Source organism: Glycine max, chromosome 13 (assembly GCF_000004515.6).
Source record: "Glycine max cultivar Williams 82 chromosome 13, Glycine_max_v4.0, whole genome shotgun sequence".
In the NCBI taxonomy this organism is placed as follows: Eukaryota; Viridiplantae; Streptophyta; class Magnoliopsida; order Fabales; family Fabaceae; genus Glycine; species Glycine max.
In genome coordinates, this window is record NC_038249.2 from 20,579,832 (window position 1) to 20,603,308 (window position 23,477).

Here is a 23,477-nt window from a genome sequence, read left to right on the forward strand (position 1 = left end):
CTATGTTCACACTGTATAGTATTTCTAGACTTTTTGTAATAGACTTTTATGCTGGGTACACTTATCTTTTATGGGCAGGGGATTCATAACATCTGTAACATAGTTATGGGATCCTTCTTGTACTGAAACCTATGATTGGTTTACTTCTTGCGACAACTTTTACTATAATATATACTCGTAATTCTTTTGCTTTTTAAAATAATCTAGACAATTTACAACAATTTATACCAATTGAGCTTGATTCCTTATCATATATCTTTAATGGAAAAAGTAAAAAAAATAAAAAATATTGCATGCATTTAATGTGACACATGTCATACAAACATGTCAAATATTTAGTACTTATTTTCTTGGTAGAGATGTCTATACTTATTTGAATTAGAACTTAAAAGAATTAATTCCGATCAAATTAATTTCCAATGATTGAAATTAATTAAAATGCGTGTAAATAATTTGGCACATATTTATATTAAAATGTATGTTTTTATAAAGTAATTTTCTCAACTTTACAACACATATTCAAGATAGGTCCAACACTGACTGAGTGAGACCTAAAGCAATTTTTTTTAAAAAAATATATGTTTTTCTTATTTAATCAAGTAAAAAAATGTATATAAAATAATGTAAATATTCTTTTATATATATATATATATATATATATATATATATAATATGGTATTTTAACCTTTCTATTTTTAATGGATCCCAAACATTTTTTCCTTCACATTCTCCTCCAAAATGAAAGGAATGCTAAATGCAGTGAGGCCCATGTTGTTTCTTATTCATCCTACCAAATGGTGGAAGAATTGAAACTTATACATTTCTTCCATCTTTTCTCAATCAATCCATTGGTTTTGACTCAAAACAAACAGAGCAAGTATGATGAACACATACAAGTGTCACCAAACATTATTCTGACCAAAAAGAGAGGGAAAACGATAAAGAATTAAAAAGAAAAAAGTTATACTTTTTAGTATTCTACGTTGCCAGTTGATTCATAGCTGTCTGTCTGGTAAAAAATTATTATTAGTTATTAGAATTCAAAGTATAGTATGATTAACAAAAGTATAAGTGCAATATGGGAAACTGTTATTGACAAAACGTTTTGCCAAGTCTTTTTTTGTCACACTTGGTAGTTTCTACCCATGTGTAAAAGGAGTCCCCAATCCCCATTGTTGATGGATTCGTTGAAAAGGACTTGCACTCATTCATCTGTTATGAATGGGGACAAAAGTAGTTGTCACTGTGACAAAAGTCCCTAGACTTTTTTATGCCAGTTAAGGACACATAATCACCTCAAATCATCTCACTTTTTGTACACTTTTACCCCTTTTAGGGAAATTCAAGTTGATAGTTTAAAATTAAAAAATTAACTCGTTAAATGGTAACTATTTGATAAAATAAATTTGTTGTTGAAATGGTTAAAAGATATAAAATAACATAGGAACAATAAAATCATGATTTATTTTAAAAAAATAACTAATAAATTGAATAAATATATTAAAAATAAAAAAAATAGAATTTAACATTTTAAAAATTATTACTTTAACTACTGTTTTAAAAAATGTTATAAGTTATTAAAAAAATTATTTATCAAATAATTAAATAAATTCTTTAGTTAATAAAAAAAATTAACTAAAATATTTTGCAAAACATATCATGTTTAAGTAGTTAAACATCAAATAAAAAATAAAATTTACTCTATAGTGACATCTAATAACTTTTAAATTTTTATCAATGCGATTTTTTTTCTTTGCTTTACTCTATAGTGACAACTAATAACTTTTTAAATTTACTCCTTTTTACTCTATAGTGACATCAAAATAAAAACTAAAATTGTTGGGTTTATTTTAAAAATGTTTTTTTTTTCTTTCTAAAACAAGCATCTCAAACGCGCATTAATTTTGTCCCTTAGTCAAATCACTGCTAAAATTTGAGGAAATCCTACATCTAGCATCTTCACACACGTGACGGGGATGGATTCATTTATACCAGAAAACATTGCTTTCTCAACTAGTATTTGCTAAAAGGCATTTAAAATGAACTGATATGTCGGCCCAATGATTCATTTGGTTCAGGGTCAAATTAGATAAACACATAAGGCCCAACCATTTCATGTTAAGTTATGGAAAGTGGAAACCCATCATCCTTTATCATGTGTTATATTAAGGAGTTCAGATGGGGTGTGGAACATTGGAAGGATGCTGTATGGTAGTGGATTCAAGGAAGAAGTGAATGGAAAATATGAAAATTCAAAACAGGGGATTTTTCTAATTTAAGAATTCAAGAGATAAAAAATGTACTTGGAACATTGAACTGAGCTAAGACCACGAACACATACCATGTTTTCTGGCCAGCTTCTACCATATCTTATTAAGTATGGAAGTTTTCTAAACTTCAAAATACAAAGAGGATGATATACTGATATATTATATTCTCTTCTAAAATTTCATCTAGCCCCCCTTCCCTTCCTGCAACCACCTTTTCTATTGCATTCCACTTTTCTTTTAGACTTTGCTTTAAGTTCAAAAAAAGTTGTCAAGTAGTACACAGGTTAAGAGCCCACAAAAATAAAAATAAGTTATGATAATTCAAACTGTTAAATTGTTTATTCGCTTTTAGTTTATTTTTTTCATTATGATTATACGTTGGACAATAGTTTCAACTTTAGCTATAATAAACTAATTTTTATAGTGTAGTTCAAGTATGATAATTCAAAGAACTCTTTGTTTATTTTTCAAGAAAAAAAAGAAGTAAAATCTCATCTTCTATTCTTATGTCACAAACTTCAGATTTTTTTTTTTAAAAAACTTTGAAATACCTTTTGCTCATATACCCTACGAGGTATTATATATAGTATTTAAGAGCACCCAAAAAGAATATACCCTACGAGGTTCCATACCTTTTGCTCATTTTTTTTTCTCATTGGTACATTATATTATATATATTATACCATATTTATCTATTAATTTATTTTTATCATATTAATAATTTTATATTTATTTTATATCTCTTGATTATAAAATATAAAAATAATATTTTATACAAGTATTATATATAGTAAGTTTATTAATTTTATAATAATTATATTAAAAAAATAATATTTATGTATTGATAATATAAAAGAGTTTTACATTTTCATTTAATTATAAATAATTATTTGAATTATTTTAAGATAAATATTTTAAAAATTAATAATAAATTTATCATAAATAATAGATTGTAATTGGATAATTATGTAAAAAAAATTAAATTGTTAGTGCATAACATTTTTTCTATTAAAAATTATGATAAAATTTTTATTGATTGACTAAAGTTTTTATACCAATAATATAGAAAAATTTATCTCTTACTTTTATATATAAAAAAAATGAAACTACTCTAGAGATGGGCGGATGGTGAATTTTTAATACAATAATTACAAATGAATTTTGAATTTATTAACTTATATAATTTTTTTAATTTTTTTTATCATCAATCCAATTTTAACGCAGGTGAATTATTTTTATGTGAATTTAGTACTAGTATAACTTTTATACTAATCTTATAAAATAATGAGATGTAGAGAAATAAAAAAGCACACGAACTTTAAAATTAAACTTTTAATCGCATACACAAGAAATATAATTATTTATCAATATATATATATATATATAATATTTGTATTTTTATTTTTATCTGATGATGAAATATCTTTAATATTTAATTAAATCTCTTCTCTTCATTATATTTTTTGATTCGTAATATCTAAATTTAAATTTTATTTATTTATAAGAATCTTATTCACACATTATGATCCATCATTAGTTATACCTTCTTAATATTTAATATTTTATATAAAAGATGAAGTAGGACAAACTTAGATATTGATATGGCAGCTGAATTATAAACACTTACAAATTTATATATATTTATTGAAAGAATACCAATTTATATTCTATGTAAAAACAAATACAACGTATATAACAAAAACTTTATTAGAATCAGACTAATTATCATTGATTAGAAGGAGACAGAAAAAAGATTAACAATTTGGAATCAGAGAGAAGAAAATGAAAATGTACAGCTCAATTTTACCCTCCATCACAACTTACTCCCCAACACACATACATTCACCATTCCGTTTTCCTTGTTTGTTTATTCCCATATCATTCACTGGACAAAAAAACTTGCTATTCTCTCTTTTTCTCTGTCTCTTTCCTTTCTTTTTCTTTCCGCAAAGTAAGGGAAAAAAAAGAAAGAAAGACCGAGAGATTGAGAAGTAGTGAATCAGTAAAACAAACATTCCAACTCTTCCAATCATTTCCTTCTCTGCCCACTGCCCACCCATTTTCCCTTCATTCACCTTTGTCTCCTTAATTAGCCCCTCACAATAAAACTCCGCTTCTCCTTAATTAGAACCTTGCGTAGCTGAAAATTTCCAATTTTTCGCTTTCCCAGATTGCAATTCAGCTAAATTGTTACGTTTTCAGGAGTCCCGCTTCAGAAATTGGGACAATTTTCATTTATTTTTCTGCAAAGCTCGCGTTTTTTTCTGGATTGTCGTTGGTTTTGAGCATTTGGGTAGGTGAGGGGTTGCCGGATAATCATGCCGTCGGCTCTGATGGATCCTCCATTGCCGCAATCCTCGTCGGTGCCGTCTTTAAGCTCCGACGCCACTTCTCCGGGATCGGCGCCGGATAGTCGGCGATTCGGGGATCTTAGAGGTTTGCAGTGGCGTATAAATCTTGGGGTGTTACCATCTTCTTCTTCTTCTTCTTTCATTGATGATCTTCGCCGTGCCACCGCTAATTCTAGAAGGAGGTAAGGCAAGTTCAATAATCATACCTTATTTGTTTTTAATTTTTTCATGAGGATTTAATTAAATTTCATTGTTTTTTTGGGTTTGATTTCAATTTGTGTTGTTTCTATAATCGTATTCCTCAAGTTCAGTGCCAATTTGAAAATTCTTGCCAAAGTTATGCCGAGTTTAAGATTACTTCCTAGGCAGTAGGTATTAATGATAAGCTTAACGATATAATGTAACTGTTTTTGTTTGTATGTAATTTCCCCCCCTTCAACTCTCAATAATAACAACGAAAGGGTGCATTCATTCAGTAAAACGCTTACATATGTGTTTGGGTGAATTCATTCAGTTAATTCTTGCAATTCTTATTTTTTGGGATAATGGGGATACAATCATACAGGAAATTTTGACAATTTTCAGTCGGGAATGCTTACATATGTGTTTGGGTGAATTCATTCAGTTAAAATCGATACTAAATCTCTTTTTTGTTCCTCCTGTTCAGGCCAATATTATCTTATGTCAAAGTATTGTTTCGTTGGCTGGAATGAAGAGAAGAATAAGCTGTTTCTTCGTTTGGGATTATGGGTTATTTGCATCAATTGTGGATTCTGGATATGGATTTCGCTTTTGCCTGCTGCTACAATTTACACGCCACGTGGCGTGTAGTGTTGCCAGGACTGAGTTGTTTGATTCACCTGTTTCTTGGTGTTTGTCATAATTATGCATCTAAAACAATTGCATATTTATTCAGGTATGCGAGTTTGAGAGTGCGCCTCCTGGTTGATCCTCATATGCCAAAGGATGGAAGTAGTTCACCCAATCTTGTCATGGACAACCCACTTTCACAAAATCCAGGTAAACCTAAGCATATTTTCTCACCCCCCATTCCTGCACTTTACATGTAGATAAGTCTATATCTGGTTAAGAGTTATAAGGTTGGCTTGGTAGTGAAGGGAGAAGGGAGGAGGAAGAGGTCATGGGTTGAAATCCCCTCACTAACAAAAACCAACAACTAACATTGGTCGATAAAAAAAATAAATCTATATCTGGTTACAGATCCCTGATTTAGTCAGTATACTTTCTTAAATTCCTTTTAAATGAGTAGAGAGAAAGTTAGATATCTTGAATGTTAATGTGCAATATTTCCTTCCACCTTATTGGCTTAACAAGAACATCATCCTTTGGTATCCTTTTATTTGTTGACAGATTATATATTTATTGCTATTTTCCAAGATTTTGTGAATATATGTATTTTCCCTAAAGGAATATGCTCCCTGTTCATTTAGTGGCAACCAAATCCATGAAAAGGTTAAGCAAAGAAATAATGGCAATCAACAAACTATTGAGGTGAAGAGGGAGCAGATAGAAAAGACAAGCAAGTAAATTGTTGCATTTTTTGTCATAATGTTGCCTCAAAACCTTGAAATACATATTACTGATATCAGTAGATTTCTAGGTAGTCTATCTAACCCTCGCTGTCTCTTGCCATTGAACTCTGTCTGTGTTGACAATTTTGACCTCTATATGCAGACAGTTCATGGAGTCGCTTTTTTCGCAATGCAGAGATGGAGAGGATGGTTGATCAGGATTTATCACGTTTATACCCCGAACATGGCAACTATTTCCAGACGCCAGGATGCCAAGGCATATTGAGAAGAATTTTATTACTATGGTGTCTCAGACACCCAGAGTGTGGTTATAGACAAGGTAAATTGCTCTGTCTAGCAACATTTGCGGACAATATGTTGAATGTAAGTGAATTTACATTGGTCTTAAATATGTTTTCTCATTTTGGGATGGTTGTCTTATTTTTCCTTCCAACTCCATATAAGAAACTATGGTTACAGTACACTCATCTTTAGTTCACTAAGCTTTCTTTTTTATCATGGGTGTCTCATTTTTCCTTCCAACCTTGTATAATTAACCATAGGACATATACAACAACAACAACAACAACGCCTTATCCCACTAGGTGGGGTCGGCTACATGGATCAACTTCCGCCATAATGTTCTATCAAGTACCATACTTCTATCCAAACCATTAATTTCGAGATCCTTTTTGATAACCTCTCTTATAGTCTTTTTGGGTCTTCCTCTGCCTCGAATTGTTTGTCTTCTCTCCATCTGGTCTACTCTCCTCACTACAGAGTCTACCGGTCTTCTCTCTACATGCCCAAACCACCTAAGTCTATTTTCCACCATCTTCTCTACAATAGGCGCTACTCCAACCCTCTCTCTAATAGCTTCGTTTCTAATTTTATCCTGTCGAGTCTTACCACACATCCACCGCAACATCCTCATCTCCGCTACACCTACTTTATTCTCATGTTGGCTCTTGACCGCCCAACATTCTGTTCCGTACAAAATCGCTGGTCTTACCGCAGTCCGATAAAACTTTCCCTTTAGCTTGATCGGTACCTTTGCATCACATAACACCCCCGATGCTTTTCTCCATTTCATCCATCCTGCTTGAATGCGATGATTCACATCCCCTTCAATTTCCCCATCATCCTGTATTACAGACCCAAGATATTTAAACCGTGTGACTTGAGGGATAATATGGTCTCCTATTTTCACCTCTGAGTTAGAAACCCTCCTTCTTTTGTTGAACTTACATTCCATATACTCCGATTTGCTTCTGCTTAGGCGAAAGCCATGTGTTTCTAGAGCTCGTCTCCAAGTTTCCAACCTCTCATTCAACTCCTCCCTCGACTCTCCAAGGAGGACTATGTCATCTGCAAAAAGCATGCATCTCGGCGCTATCTCTTGGATTTGTTCCGTGAGGACATCCAGAATTAAGGTAAAAAGGTAGGGGCTAAGGGTTGACCCTTGATGTAAACCAATTGTGATGGGAAAATCGTCTGACTCTCCACCCTGTGTCCTAACACTAGTCGATACCCTATCATACATATCTTGGATAGCTCGAATATATGCAACCCTAACCCCTTTCTTCTCTAGAGCTTTCCACAAAATCTCTTTAGGCACTCTATCATACGCTTTCTCCAAGTCAATAAAAATCAAGTGCAAGTCTTGTTGGGCCATGCGATATTGCTCCATCACCCGCCGTAATAAATAAATCGCTTCCATGGTCAACCTTCCCGGCATGAAACCAAATTGATTCTCAGTAACTTGAGTCTCCTTTCTTAATCTCCGTTCGATCACTCTTTCCCATAATTTCATGGTATGACTCATGAGCTTGATTCCCCTATAATTTGCACAATTTTGTATATCCCCCTTGTTCTTATAGATTGGCACTAACGTGCTTCTCCTCCATTCCTCCGGCATGCGTTTTGACCTCATAATTTCGTTAAAGAGTTCGGTGAGCCACTCAAGACCTCTATCTCCAAGAGTTTTCCACACTTCAATAGGTATGTTGTCTGGCCCCACCGCCTTACCATTACTCATTCTTTTCAACGCTTCCTTTACTTCCTGTTTCTGAATCCGACGATAGTACTTATAGTTCCGGTCCTCTTCTCTTGTGTCTAGACTGCTAGAGTCATATCCATATCCATCATTAAATAAGTTGTGGAAATACACCTTCCACCTTTCCTTGATATCTTTTTCATGCACTAAGACTTTGCCTTCTTCATCCTTAACACACTTTACTTGATCCAAATCTCTAGTCTTCCTCTCTCTACCCTTAGCAAGCCTATATATAGATCTTTCTCCGTCCCTGGTTCCTAGAGCTTGATATAGTCCGTCAAAAGCTTGGGCTCTTGCCTCACTCACCGCCTTTTTGGTTTCATTTCTAGCTATCTTATACTTATCCCAAGTTTCAGAATTTCTACACCTAGACCACTCCTTGAAACACTCCTTTTTTACTCTAACTTTGCTCTGAACATTTTCATTCCACCACCACGATTCTTTACCCCTAGGTCCAAAACCTCTAGATTCACCCAACGTCTCTTTAGCCACTTTAATAATCTCTTGGGACATCTTGTTCCACATATCATTTGCACTTCCTTGTGATTGTCCACACCAACCCTCCCATATCTTTTGTTGGAAGATTCCTTGTTTCTCACCCTTCAAGTGCCACCATTTGATCCTTGGTGCTACCAGAGGACTTCTTCTCTTTGCCCTATCTCTAATTCTTACATCCAAAACCAAAACTCTATGTTGGGTAGTCAAGCTCTCTCCCGGGATAACTTTACAGTTCAAGCAATACTTCCTAACAGACTTCCTGATAAGGAAGAAATCTATCTGAGAACATGTCCCTCCACTTTTGTAAGTGATAAGATGTTCCTCTCTTTTCTTAAACCATGTATTGGCTATAGAAAGATCCAAAGCCTCCGAAAACTCCAAGATGGATTTACCCTCCCCATTCATCTCCCCTAGGCCAAAACCCCCATGCACCCCCTCAAAACCTCTAGCCACGCTACCTACATGTCCATTGAGATCCTCTCCTAGGAAAACTTTCTCTCCTTGGGGTATATCCTGAAGTACCCCTTCTAGATCCTCCCAAAATTTTACCTTAAAGTGTTCTGCTAACCCAACCTGAGGTGCGTACCCACTAATAACATTAAAGGTGTTCTGTCCCACTACCAATTTTAAGACTATGATACGATCTCCTACTCTTCTTACATCCACGACATCCTTCTTCCACTCCTTGTCCACAATAATCCCTACCCCATTTCTTGATCTGATTTTTCCCGTATACCACAGCTTAAATCCCGAGTTGTCTAATTCTTTCGCTTTTTCACCTGTCCACTTAGTTTTTTGTAGGCACATAAAATTGATCTTCCTCCTCACCATAACATCCACTATTTCCATAGATTTTCCAGTAAGTGTGCCTATATTCCATGTACCAAAGCGAATCCTCCTGTCATGAACTAGCTTCTTTACCCACACCCGTTCACGAAAATGTGGAACCATAGGACATATAATTGAATGAAAACTTTGCCAATCATAAAAAGGCACATCATATGTCTTTTCATAGCCAATATCATGTTCTCCGGGGCATCGACAATGGGTATTAATTACTAAATCTATCATATATACTCTTTACTGCCAACAAGTTTGTAATTACTTTTGCATTGATTACTGTTCCATTCTCTGCATGCATGATTACTGAACATTATCTTCTTTGTTGCAAGATTCATTGATTAAATTGTAGGAAACCTGTTACTTGGTAAATTATAAATTCCCTTAGTTTGACTTCCAGGTTCCCATATAACTTGTTTTGATTTAGTTGTATATGTGCTGCAAATTGCTGATATCATATTATTGTGCTTCTTTCATTAATTTATTTTGTAGGAATGCATGAATTACTTGCTCCGGTGCTTTATGTTCTCCAATTTGATGTTGAGTGTCTTTTGGAAGTTCGAAAGCTTTATGAAGATCACTTCACAGACAGATTTGATGGCCTCTTTTGTCAAGAGAATGATCTTTCTTACAGCTTTGATTTTAGAAAATCTTCAGACTTGATGGAGGATGAAATTGACTCCTATGAAAATCTAACGAAAATCAAGAGTCTTGATGAGCTTGATCCTAAGATACAGAACATTGTATTGCTAAGTGACGCTTATGGGGCTGAAGGTGAACTGGGTGTTGTTTTATCTGAGAAATTCATCGAACATGATGCTTACTGTATGTTTGATGCTTTAATGAATGGGGCACGTGGTTCAATTGCAATGGCTGATTTCTTCTCTTATTCCCCTTTGCCTGGGTCCCATACTGGCTTGCCTCCTGTAATTGAAGCTTCTGCTGCGTTGTATCATTTGTTGTCTCATGTGGATTCATTTTTGCATGGCCATCTCGTTGATCTCGGGGTTGAACCCCAGTACTTTGCTCTCCGCTGGTTGCGAGTTTTATTTGGACGGGAATTTTCACTCAGCAACCTCTTGATAATCTGGGATGAAATCTTTTCATCAGATAATAGTAAAGTGGAAAAACATGCCCAGGACAATGCAGACTCAGGTTTTAGGATCTTCAATTCGTCTCGCGGAGCATTTATCTCAGCTATGGCTGTAGCAATGATGCTTCATATAAGATCTTCGCTGCTTGCAGCTGAAAATCCTACAACCTGTCTCCAGAGATTATTAAACTTCCCTGAGAACACTAACGTTGAAAAACTAATAGAGAAAGCTAAATCCTTGCAGGCTCTTGCATTAAGTACTGAGATTTTATCCTCAATGCCTTCATTTGTCGAGTGTCATACCAAGGGTAAATCAGCTATTGCAAGATCTCGCACCCTTTCATCTGAATCAATTTCACCAAAAACTCCTCTGACTTTGGTACCTGATAGCTACTGGGAAGAAAAGTGGAGAGTTGTCCACAAGGCTGAAGAACTCAAACAAGATGGAGTAGAAAAACAGGTTCCTACTTGGAAGAAGGGATGGACAGAAAAGGTAAAGCTCAGTTTGAAAAGAACAGAATCTGACCCCTCTTCATCAAGGACTAAGAGTGGTAAAAAGGAATCCAAGTTGCCGGTTAGGCGATGTTTGTTAGTAGATCTTTCTAAGGAACTTGGCTTTGAGGAAGATACTGAAAAACTCTGTTGTCATGATAATCTGTCTGCAACGGTTGAAGAGGAGCAACGGGAAGATGGCTCCGAAGGCAGCAACAACTATTCTCCTGAAGATAGATGTCTAAGTCAAAACACAAGTAGTGAGGAAAACTCACCTGTTATTTCTTGCCCAGCTAGTCCTCCTAATGAGGCCAATGATCACAAAGATGACTCCCAGAAAAGTAGTGTTGGGTCTAATTTATCCCTTGATATAATAAATGAAACTTCACTTAGTAGTAGTCCCATTGATTCACCTCTTCCAATCTCTGATCATCCTGAGAACGGACCTCAGACACCAGGGAGAAATAATATTAATAATTCCGCTGGAAATTCAACCACAAATTCTGAGAGAAAATTGAACAAATTCCAGTGGCTATGGAAGTTTGGCCGGAATAATGGCGAGTTTATGTCAGAGAAAGGAGGTGATACTTCTGAGGCTGCAAAACCTGCCAACAATTGTAACAATCAAAGTAACACAACACCCTCTTCTACAGCCAACAATTGTAATAATCATAGTAACACAATACCCTCTTCTACAGCCAAAAATTGTAATAATCAAAGTAACATAATACCCTCTTCTACAGCCAACGGACACCGTAGATCTGTTAGTTGCCAAGGGGAATCTACTGACCAGAATGTGATGGGCACTATCAGGAATATTGGACAGTCAATGCTTGAGCATATCCGGGTAAGCTTCTTTCTGTTTCTCACACTCAAATTCAATGACAAGTTAATGAGTAAACTGAAGTTACTATCTGAAGATTGAAAAAAAAAACAGTTTTATTTACATGAAATGTTTCAAACATGTTATCCTAAGAACATGTTTTTGTGTGGCAGGTGATTGAGTGTGCTTTCCAACAAGACCGGGGCCAAGGAGCATCATTAGATAACATGTCTAAAAATGCTGTGGTTGGTAAAGGGCAGGTTAATGCCGTGTCAGCTCTCAAGGAGCTCCGCAAAATTAGCAATCTTTTGTCTGAGATGTGAGCCAAATCTTACATTGACGTGTCCTGTATATATATTTTGTGATTACAATTCTTTAGTGGCAATAAAATGAGTTTCTTCTGCGTCACTTCCATACATCATGAATACCATAGTTTTGCAGAGATGAATGTGTAAATACAAATATTCGATTTATCATGAAATAAACTATGATGATTCATTTCTGTTTATGATTTGAATTTTGCTTGATTGCATTGCATACCTTGGTTTGCATTTTAGAACAGCGTTGCAAAAGCAGTCCGGACTATATTGCGTTCATGTTCAGATACGTGAATTTTATATTATCATTTCACCAATCCATTTCTAGTTATAACCTCGAAATTTGAATGTATAAAATGAGTAAAACATGTTTGATAACGGCGAGATTTATGTTCCGTAAGTGTGTGGTGTCTACTTTATGTATTCTGAACTTGTTGCATTAATATTTAGAGGCAAATTTTGTCCTATAGATGATAGTTATATTTGATTCAAATAAAATTATCTTTGATGGAGAAAATAGTTATGATCTAGACAAAAGAAAATTACAATATTTTCGGTTTTATAAAATGTAAAAAAATGAAGGATCTCATAATATTAATTTTTTCTCATAATAACCTTTTAGTTCTAATAATATTTAATTTTAAAAAAAAATTGTGGTCTCTGTTATATTTTTTTGTTAAGTTTCAATTTTGATTATCCTTAACTCTTGATATGCATTATGGTCTCCTTTTTTTTTGTGAATTTATCCTTTTTATTTTAGAAATTCTTAATTTTAGTCTAATCTTTAATTTTATGTCCATTTTTATTTATAATTTATAATTTAATTAATTACGTTATTTACATATGAATAAAATAAAATAATATGACTAAAATATTAGTTTCTTAATATTTACATATCAAATTAACAACTTAAAAGTTTCAAAAGAAGTACTAATATTAAATAAAGAATCTATAAAAAAAGATATTAATTCAATTAACATGAACTTGTGAGTTGTGAAACATAATAAAATTTGCTGTGATGAGTTAATAAATTACTCAAGAAAATCCATCTGATGTGGCATAGTTGGTAACATACAATTTGTGAAAAAGTTTATGAGAAAGAATTAGAATTCAATTTTGGCATAATAAAATGTTGGATAAGAACAATAAATTTAATTTATATCTTGGGGAGGCTATCTATCTAGGATGGGTTTTAAATAATAACAAGGCGTGCATTGAAAAGGAAGAAGCGCATCTGGTTTGGTCCCATATGATGGCCAGGTTCATCTCCAACAAGACGAAGACCCACTTACTCCGTCACTCCGAATCGGCGAAGGGGGTGATAGTGTGCCATCGCCACCAATCCTCGGAAGCAACGAAGGCGAAGTGGGTGGAGATCGATGGAGTGAAGCTGTTGGAGGAGCACGTCCAGCGTGTTATGGTGAAGAAGGCCACACCCGATTGGCTTCCCTTCCTCCCCGGTTCCTCCTTCTGGGTCCCACCTCCTCCTTCCCCCTTTCTTCACAAATTCTCCATCCCCTCTCATCCCTTCTTCCTTCAAGGTCTTTCTTCTCTAACTCACTTTTACTTTTACTTGTAATTTATCTAAATCCTATTCTTTAACATACAATTCACTATTGTTTATGGCCATTTAGATGACGAATCTGGGAATTCTATTGCCACCCCTCGAGGGACAGAGGTTACTGTGCAACTCAAGGTTATGACACCCGCTGAACACGTGTCTCTCTCTGAAGATGAGGAAGGATGATCATCATGGTAAGTGTGTGTGTGTGTGTGTGTGTGTGTGTGTGTGTTGATATCATTTCAGAATAATTGTTTTTGGATTCGACTTATTTGATACCACCCTACTTAGCTCAATTAGTGTATAATTTTCAGGGTTGCAAACTAAGATCAATGAGAGGGAACTAAGCTATTTGAAGATCAAGAAGACAGTGCATGAAAATGGGAATTCCTGCACAGGTGAACTACTGCTTGCTTTCGGATTAACCCGTCTCACGTTTTTTGGTCTTAATGTTATTTGTGTATACTTTGGTTGGTGACCAAGCACTTGAAAAATAACCAATGTGCGTAGAATATTGTCATGTTGAACCTTTTACACTGGGTGATGTATGTATTTGTGTAACTAATAAAGCAAGAGCTTCTTTGAGCATTCCTCTTAACGACCAAACACCTGCTCAATTCAATGAATATCTCTCTATTCATGTACATATAACTGTAGTAGACTTGATAAGGGGGAAACGGCCACTGAAGTTTCTTGAATTTTACTATTTTAGCATTGCATAGTTTCTATTAAGTTCTATAGCTAAAGCATATATTTCCCGTTGAAAGGCTGCAGAGCATGCTACCGTATAAGCTAACTTGCATGTTGTTGCCATTGTACGTTAAATAGTTCTTTTACAAAAAGAGGGAAAAGGAGTGATTTATGTTTATCTCAAGAAATGTGATAAATTATTCATAGACCTATTCAAACAATACAAGAAAAAAAAGTGCTAAAATTTTGAAGATAAAAAAGTTTGTTTGAGTAGACTTGGCAAGACTCCGTAAGAATTATAAATCTGCCTCGCCTTGCTAGAGAGTAGAGACTATTTATCAAGTCCTCTAATATGATTTAGGATTTGGATTTTCTCGTGTTATAATTGAAAGTGTTGTATTATTGATCCAACAATTTGTACAACAATTTATTCAACAATATTTTTTCTCTCCATCACATCACATTGCATACTTCTCTCTCTCTCTCTTCTCTCTCAATTGTTGTAAAATTTGTCATACAAATAACATTATTCCAATTGAAAAGAGAAAGATACATTTTTTTTGTTGTCATGAACTCACCATGATGAGTCTTAAGATGTACGAGTTATATTCAAAAGAGATTTTAAATGTAACTAATAGATCTTCGTCAAGCATTCTTGTATTTGACTTGAGGGGCATTTGGTATTGTGGAAAGAGTCTAGCGTGAAATCTAAACAAAAATTAAACTTGAAAAATTCATACACATGCATCCATGCAGGATATTAGAGTATTAATATTGAATTTTAGATCATGCTTGCTGGGAGGAAAGAGATAGAATAAGTTTGGTTTTCGAATTTTGTTTCAGTTTGTTTTTACTTTTTAATCTACTCTTATTATCATGGCCACTTGTCATTATTTTTATTTTGGTTTGTGGGACATGAATTTCACTGTGAAAACCAGTTTTGGTTCTGGTCAAATTCACAATTCATGTCATTTATATTTGTTCAGTTAGTTTACATTTTCAATGGACGCAGTAAACACAATAAACCTAACACTGCACTTGGGTATAGGTATATTGCTAGTTCTAGACTATTTTTTGGGGGGTAAGACTGCGGGCATTACATCCTTTGTGTGTGGGATTAATCCTCCCTAGAGCATCTTAGACCCTGATTATAAGTTGCTTTAAATGGGTTTTGAACTGCAAGTACTGTACATTCATGTTGACTTCAGTTTGCCAGGGTTGTTCTGGTAAGATAAATGAATCATTAAACTTGGAATAATTGTCAACGAGGCGTGTTTTCTGTCTTGATTATTCAGTTGGAATAATAGTCAATGAGGCATGTTTTCTGTCTAGATTACTCAGTTTCAAACTTTGGACCATCACTCAGGAAACTTTATTTTTCAAAATGCACCATTTGATGCAACTTGTAAGGGTGCAGCCAAGAACGCCCGATGAAAAATGAATCATTGATAGTTATAAATAAAATGTACATGTCACACTCACCGGCCAATAATGAATGAGATTTTGATAAAGTTAGTGTTATCCTACTTAAAATAACAAAGACCACATCATTTTTGGGCAGGGGGTTGGGGGAGAGAAAAGAGGCGGATTAAGTAGGAAAGAAGCTGAACTCTACATTAAGTGGTAGTTTCCTTGATGATGCATGGAACTATGAGGATAGCTAGGCATGGGTAAGGCATCATTAAATGGATTAGAAGAACCAATAACTGGCATTTGTTGATTGTATTGAGTCTGTGGATACTGGTAAGGGACCATCATCGTGTTATATTGTTGCTGTTGTTGGAACATCATTTGTTGTTGTTGCTGAGCCATGAATGCCATTTGCACATTGGCTGGAGGTGCTATGTTGGACATTGCAAATGGATCCTGCTGATTATAATGATCGAATGGATTATGTGTAACCATTCCCTCATATCCATAGCCTGCATTTCGGAGTTGAAGTTGTCTCCTGGCATTTTCATCTTCATACAAACTGTCTAGTAATAGCTTGTCAAACCCACCTGCCTGACTCAACAAGAGAGGGGGGAAAGAACAATAGTGTTATCTTTCAGATTTAAAGGACAAACCATAGGCTTATTGAGCTTAAGATGGAAAGCACTGTGAGCTATTCTTTATGAGATTGTCCGCAGTATATGCATTTAACAGCCATTTTCAAACAGACCTTTACTGTTATTGGCATGTGTGAAACTGTACCTATAGCCTTAATATTACATTGGTTGTAGCGTGTGCCAGTAACATGATCATTTTGATTAGCATGTCTCTTATAAACAGATGAGCTCAAAACTAAGTATGACAAGCTGGTAAAAACTAACCATTTTGCGATCTGGTGCTTGGCTTGTATGGCTACTTGGTGTTGTAACCAGTGCAAGTTCCCAACCAGAAGTTCCGCTTATGTTAGTCAAAGCAAGATTGCTCGAGTTATGTCCTACATAAAATTGCAAACTCTTGCAATTAGAATAGAATCAAGTAGCAAACAAGAAGGACGGTTAGTTAAATTATGGGCATGATTGAGGTTTAAGTAAAAAATAATGGATACAAGTTTATTTGTAATATTATCTGTGTGAAATGAGTTCTAGCATATCATCTCCCATTTCTCTTATCTGCTTTGGTATAAAACAAAAAAGACAGGCCTTCATTCGACATGTTTTCTTAACTAGTTTTCGATTTTATATGGAGTGCCCAAATGTACATATAAGTCATATATTCTCGTTTCCACTTGGAAACTCTAACAAGCATTGCATAATTTTTTAATTTGTGATTCTTTGAGCCTCTGGAAGACTATCTCTATGTAATACTAGTATATCTTAGTGAAGCAAATTCCAATCTCCATTCTCTAGAGAGGCATGCACTATAAAAGTTTGTCTTTAATTATCAATTACTCTAGACCGTACCACCGGGTGGTACAATTGCAAGCGCCAAAGCATTGTTTTCTTCTAGTTCTTGAGCTTTTGGATTTATCTCGTTTAGACCCTGCAAAGGTGGACAAATATATTATATATTCCATCAAACCAACATCTCAAACATTCATACCATTACCACCTAACCAAAAACACACCAGCAAATCGTCAGTATCATCAGTTGATATCAAAGGAGGAAGTTCAGCTTCCTCTTCCTTAGGCTGTGTTTCGTCCTTATCTACCGGTTCTTCCTCGTTAACTTCTTCATCTGGTTGCTCACTTGCTTCAGCTTCTCTGTGTTTTGCTTCTTCTCTTTGAGGTGATTGATCATTTTCGTGATACTCCTGACGAACCATAACATACAAATACGTAAGGCCGGGTGCTATATGGCATAACTAGAACCAGAACATAGATGCAAATTGTGGAGTGAAATTCAATAATAAAAAATAAGTTATCATGGTCATTCTCCAATTCTCCATATCTATCGGTGTGGTAACAATGACTTTAGAAAGAGATGCATATTGGTTCTTTGAAGCTCATACACAAAACGCATACAAGGCACAAACTTTCTCGAATAAATTTGTAAATCACTTTTTCTTACTAGTCTCTTAGTAGCAGTCAGGGGTGCTTCTCTAATGTATTCTTCCATCGTGGCAAGAAAAGAAGCAGGTGGCTGTTTATTACGGGAAAGATCTCAGTGAAAAATTGTATATGATATCAAATTAAATATTTTTATTAATGAGCAAGAAAGAACCTGTCTCAAGGTTGGAAATTGAAAATTCCGAGCAAGGTCCAATCTCTTGCAGTATTCATAGAAGTCAGCAAGATTTTCAGCCTGCACAGTAATAATGATCATCAATTCAACAAGTATGACCCTTTAGGAAAGCTTCATTGAGCACAAGAAACAATTCAAATTGGACAACAAAGATAATGGGTCTGAAGGAAAGCATCATAGTAAACCTGTTGGCCAGCTCTTTTATAAATATGTAACGCCTTCACTGCATCATATTTTGGCATATCAAAGAACTGCAACTTTCATTAGTTAGTACAACTTGAAATTCAAGTGAAGTAATCAAAATTACATGTTAAACTGAGATAGACGTTACCACATCCACAAGATTTATGATTCCATCATTCAGGGCGCAATATATTTTGAAGCTCTCTTTCAATATCTGAATGATATTTTCCAGAAGCAGTAAAATAAAGTTAGAGAAATAATACAATGCTCAGTAAATGGATTCCTAAAAGAAAAAAAAAGTAAAAAAAATATTTTTTTTAGGATTAGTTTTATCTGAAATGAATTGTTAACTTTAGTAAAAAAAAGAGAAACATGCCAGCCGTTATCAAAGAAAAAATTAAGAGTAGATTTTAGCAAATCCATAATTTGCCATGAATAAACAAATAATATTAACTTTAACTTGTTTACCAATTGAAATTTCATACTTCTCTCTCTGAAATGAGAGCATATTCTAAAGAAGTCATTTTTTTAATGAAAGTAAAACAGCAGATAAGGACGAATTAAGCTGACGCAATTTTGCATTATAGGTAATAAAACCATGAGTATAGCAATTCGGCAGTCTAATTCACTAATTTACTGTATTCTTCAACTTGGAGCGCTGAAGCCATTGCTTTAATGAGTGCTATTGAAGACTATTGTTATCAATAGAAAAATTATACGGACATAATTCTAGCTATAATAAAAAAGCTCTTTGGTTTGCATATATAATTTTGCAATGCTATTTCCCCCCCTACATATATCCTCTTTCAAGAGACAATTCAATTCAAAGCATTTTCAGACTTTAAATGTGAACACCCTATGGAAACTTGAATCTTCGATTAGTCATGTTGTGGGGACTAACCCCTTTGACCCCTTTGGTTGGACCTCACCTCTGTTGGTCATTTTGCTGGGATATGATATCCACAATTCTGAACATGAACAAGGTTACTGCTTTTCTTTTTTGAAAAAAAAAATGTTTTACTAATTTTATTCAGTCATACAATGGATACAAAACATATTATCAGATAATACTTAAAAGTGCTATTAAAGAAAATTAAACAAGCATACCAAGGCCAGTGCATACTGTATTAGATAATTGCTGAAAGCCAACCCTTCAGGCTGCATGATATTAAAGAAAATTAAATGTTATCTAAGGGAATTAAAATGCTGTCATTTCAATGGCAAGAGATATGGTATAACAGACAAGGATCATGCAGATACCAAATCAAAGTTTTCTCCACAAATTCTTACCTCACAACCAATGAGGCGATATAGAAGTTGCTGCAGTGCAGGTAGCTGCTCCAATAGCTCTTCACTAGTCAACATCCGTGTTCTGCTATGTCCCTGTCAAAGCTGAGAGTTACTAATTTTCTAAAAGTAGTGATAAAAGTAGCATGGAAAAATTGATGTGTGAATAAAATTAAAAGGCAAAGCACACAAAGACACCTGAGTTTTAGTCGGTGATGGTTTTGTTAATCGCTCAGCTTCGATGTCACATCTTAGGATTCTAAAATATTCAAGCTTTTCTTCTAAAAATAGTGCGTAGGTTCGAATCCATGCAGAGCAGTCCCAAGCTGCATAGAGAAATCTAATTATAAAATGAAAGAAAATTCAGATAACAAGAGGGCCTGGTCTGTCTAATCTACCTAGAGCACTTGAGTCATCTTTGAAATTAGATATTTGAAGAAAACGTCCCCTGCGCGCATAGTTTATGAGGTCATCTTTGAAAGTAGGATCACCCTCTCTCAATATTCTATGAATGACTATCAATGTCTTTATAGCAACCTGTCATGTGACATGCCATTATTCAGTTACAAACAATGTCAAGAAACTTTTGAAAAATTGTCGTTATTGAGTAAAATTGTGTGCAAATCCCATTCATTCCCTCTCTCTTTATCAATGATAAATTGATCCTAAGAATTATTTAGCCCCCACAATGTTACTTTCCACAAAGGTTGTATGTATACTGGACATCTCATATCCCAAGTCTTAGAGCCACAATTTGTAGTTTTGTGTTTCATATTTAAGAGATAAAAGCCCCCATAGTATAAAAATCATTTACTAAACAGCTTAAGCATTTAGCATAGTTTATTCATGACAATGGTATAGTTCACGTTTCCTTTTTCTTTTCCCCTTTCTATGCTGATGTTTGTTCATTTTCAAGAAGAAAGCAAGCATAACAACATCTTTTTCCAACGCCGTTAAAAAACATAACACCTAACCATAAATCAAATTGAGTTGTGTTTGTTTAGCAGCTGTTAGTGCATTCAAACAGGTATTAAGAGGACTTACTATCCAATTCCTTGTCTTTGAAAGCCTCTTGGCTAGTGTGTGTATGCAGTAAGCTACATCTGCCCGAGGCTGGTGTGCTGAAGTTGCATAGAATATTTCTACATCGAAGAGCAAAGAGACAAGTTATCAACATCACAATTTGGCATTATGGTAGTAATGATCTAATCTCTAATTTCTTCCAATGCAAGCAATGAGATCGATGGAATTAAACCAAGCATAACAGATTGAAGATTAATGATTCAAGGCCTCAATGAAACTAATTTCAGGATGAAAATGAAAAACAAATCATTTTCATCAACAAAATTTGAGAACTCACTTCTGACATGACGTTCCTTAGGAGGATATTCTACGTGACTCGTAGCCTTAACAATTGCAATATCCAATTCCTTAATTACATAAAACAACAGAACAACATCAAAACATGTAAAATAGAAAATCTGAAAAATTGAAATCAATTGAGCTAGAAGATTAATTTCTAGAAAAATGTATAAATAAATAAAAATTTGATTGATGAAAACATAGAGAGATAGATAGATAATTTTACCTTGTATTCGCTATTGACCTTGGCTAGGCCAACCGTGGTGGAGTCTTTGAGAGCACCGTAGGCCTTTCTTAAGGTCTGGAACGTTCCCATTCACCAAATTATTGGAATTTGATGGAAAGAGAGGAAAAAAAAAAAGAAGGAACAATGAATGTTCTTCTCCTTCTTCTTCTTCTTTGTCACTCTGGCGTTTTCCAACGACAAAAAGAAGAAATCAACGACCAAAGGGTATTTTGGTAGTTTTACGCTTTAAAGCCTAAACTAATTTATAGAAAAAATTGACCAGTTTGTGTAGATTCTGTTCCTTGATTTTTATTAAAAAAACAGAAAAAGGCGGGCTCCGTTTGGTCTTGGATGAAAATACCAAAATGTCCACACTCTTTTATCTTTTGAGTGCTTACACGTGGAATCCAACTTCCACATCTTCTCTCAGATTAGGAATAGGAATAAACACTATGCTTCGGTTCGGTTAGTCAAATTATTAGTTTTCAGTTTTTCCTTTTTCTTTTTAAGAAAAGAGGAAAATAATTATATATTCATAAGTAAAAAATCTTACATCATCATTCAATTATAATTTATTATATATAATAAATTTATAATTTTTTATAATAATTATTTTAAAAATTATATTGACACCAAATCATGATCAGACAATAATATAAAAATATTTTACATAAACTCTTAAGAAATTAATATTCTTTAATTTCATTGTTTGTCTAAAATATTTTTTAAGAATGTTATGCTAACATTCTAATTACATTTAGAGTTTAATTTATAGAACAATGTATATATTTATTAATTCTTTTGCAAATCCTCCCATACTATTTATCTATAAAGAAAGTAGTGTCATGGGGGGACACGTGATGCAGAAGGCTGAAGCCATCGACAGAACATGTAAACAAACTCATATTAGACTAGTAGTATCATATTTTTAACAACACATTTGAAATTTGGTATAAAAAAACCACATTTATTAAACTTGTCAATTAAGTTTACCCAATAAACATATATATATATATATACATATATATATATATATAAATGCCCACGTGACATGAATAAACTCAAATTAGAAAAAAGAATATAAGCTCCTGTGTTATCCTTATTAGATTTCATTTCAACAACAAATAGGAGGCGGTTGAGGGAGGATTGGAATTGGATAATTCAATAGCCATGCCTAGTACATCCAAACTCTTCTGCCATGTCTGTTTCGGAATCATGACCAAAGTGAAACAAGTCACGTCAGCAGCTACATCTTGTGATTTTATAAACAAGTCAACGAAAGAAGAAAAATTGTTTTCTTTTCATTATTTTTCTAGTACTTCTGATATTTATATTTGAATTCATTTACATCGAAAACTTTCAATATGTTTTAATGTCAATGTGGTCCTTATTCCCGCAGCCGAAGCACTTTTAAGCAAAATTTTGCCAAGTGGTATACTACTATTCTTAAAGCCCAATTGATTAAAACAAATTTTCCATATGCTTTTTTTTTTCTTTTCTTTTTTGAAACTTACAAAGTTAGATTATTTGGGTAGTGGGGCAAAAGAATTCAGTTTCACCAGATAAATCGTTTCCAAGTGTTATGATACTGCTATTCACAGTCACATTATGGACGTGTTCCATGTTTCAACTTTCAAACATTCAGTTTAGAATCACAAATGTTACTTCATGCTGAAGATGAGGTATCTATCTAATCTTCATGGAATTGAAGTATTATCCCATCTGGAAACAATCATTCTACCCTCTTAATATGTTCTATAATTAACAATAATTTTTTTCCAAAACAAAAAATGGACTAATATAATTTGATATAGATACTTTTAAAATTGGTGTGAAAGCACAAATATTTTAAAATTAATGACATTGACGTATGTGTATCATACATATACCAAATACTGGTACACATACGCCTATCAATGTAATATGTATCATAATGTTAATTTAAAGAAAACAGCATAGTATTCAACATCGTAATATTATTGTTGCTCTCTATTCTCTTACAAAATCTATTGAAAAAAATAATAATTATACCCAAGATTAAATAAAGTTTGATACATGTTTAGATTAGTTTTTTTAGAATAAAACAAAATTAAACACCCCTTATTACGTCAATTTATGATGTGCTAAAGTGACTTTTAAGATATGTTTTAGTAAACTTTCCAATGTTACTGTGCATATAATTAAATAAAATAAAGTGTTCAAAAATGAATATAAAATCAAAAGA

General features: G+C 33.9%; 3 protein-coding genes across 5 annotated transcripts; 2 read left to right on the forward strand and 1 right to left on the reverse strand.

The window, feature by feature from the left end:
- Positions 1-4,130: 4,130 nt before the first annotated feature.
- LOC100816501 (uncharacterized) lies at positions 4,131-12,363 on the forward strand. Of its 3 annotated transcripts, none has more exons than XM_006593450.4 (5): positions 4,131-4,803; positions 5,538-5,641; positions 6,317-6,493; positions 10,040-11,979; positions 12,129-12,363. In XM_006593450.4, exons 1-5 carry the CDS (start codon positions 4,589-4,591, stop codon positions 12,276-12,278), a joined length of 2,586 nt encoding a protein of 861 aa, XP_006593513.1. In that variant the 5' UTR covers positions 4,131-4,588; the 3' UTR covers positions 12,279-12,363. The 3 variants fall into 3 exon arrangements, with proteins under 3 accessions (XP_006593513.1, XP_006593515.1, XP_014620875.1); XM_006593452.3 differs by having other exon boundaries at positions 4,132-4,808; positions 5,289-5,641; XM_014765389.2 differs by lacking the exons at positions 4,131-4,803; positions 5,538-5,641 and having other exon boundaries at positions 6,415-6,537.
- A 1,134-nt stretch (positions 12,364-13,497) lies between these two features.
- LOC100305528 (uncharacterized) lies at positions 13,498-14,420 on the forward strand. Its single transcript, NM_001249692.2, has 3 exons — positions 13,498-13,813; positions 13,907-14,027; positions 14,148-14,420. The coding sequence occupies exons 1-2, from the start codon at positions 13,522-13,524 to the stop codon at positions 14,017-14,019; spliced, it is 405 nt and encodes a 134-aa protein (NP_001236621.1). The 5' UTR covers positions 13,498-13,521; the 3' UTR covers positions 14,020-14,027; positions 14,148-14,420.
- LOC100815975 (putative clathrin assembly protein At4g25940) lies at positions 14,304-21,603 on the reverse strand. Its single transcript, XM_006593449.3, has 15 exons — positions 21,254-21,603; positions 21,026-21,095; positions 20,710-20,807; positions 20,064-20,202; positions 19,864-19,991; positions 19,669-19,761; positions 19,486-19,536; positions 18,527-18,592; positions 18,381-18,446; positions 18,175-18,255; positions 18,022-18,093; positions 17,579-17,764; positions 17,415-17,493; positions 16,836-16,948; positions 14,304-16,527 (listed from the first exon to the last, which is right to left on the reverse strand). The coding sequence occupies exons 1-15, from the start codon at positions 21,341-21,343 to the stop codon at positions 16,135-16,137; spliced, it is 1,725 nt and encodes a 574-aa protein (XP_006593512.1). The 5' UTR covers positions 21,344-21,603; the 3' UTR covers positions 14,304-16,134.
- Between the last annotated feature and the right edge of the window lie 1,874 nt (positions 21,604-23,477).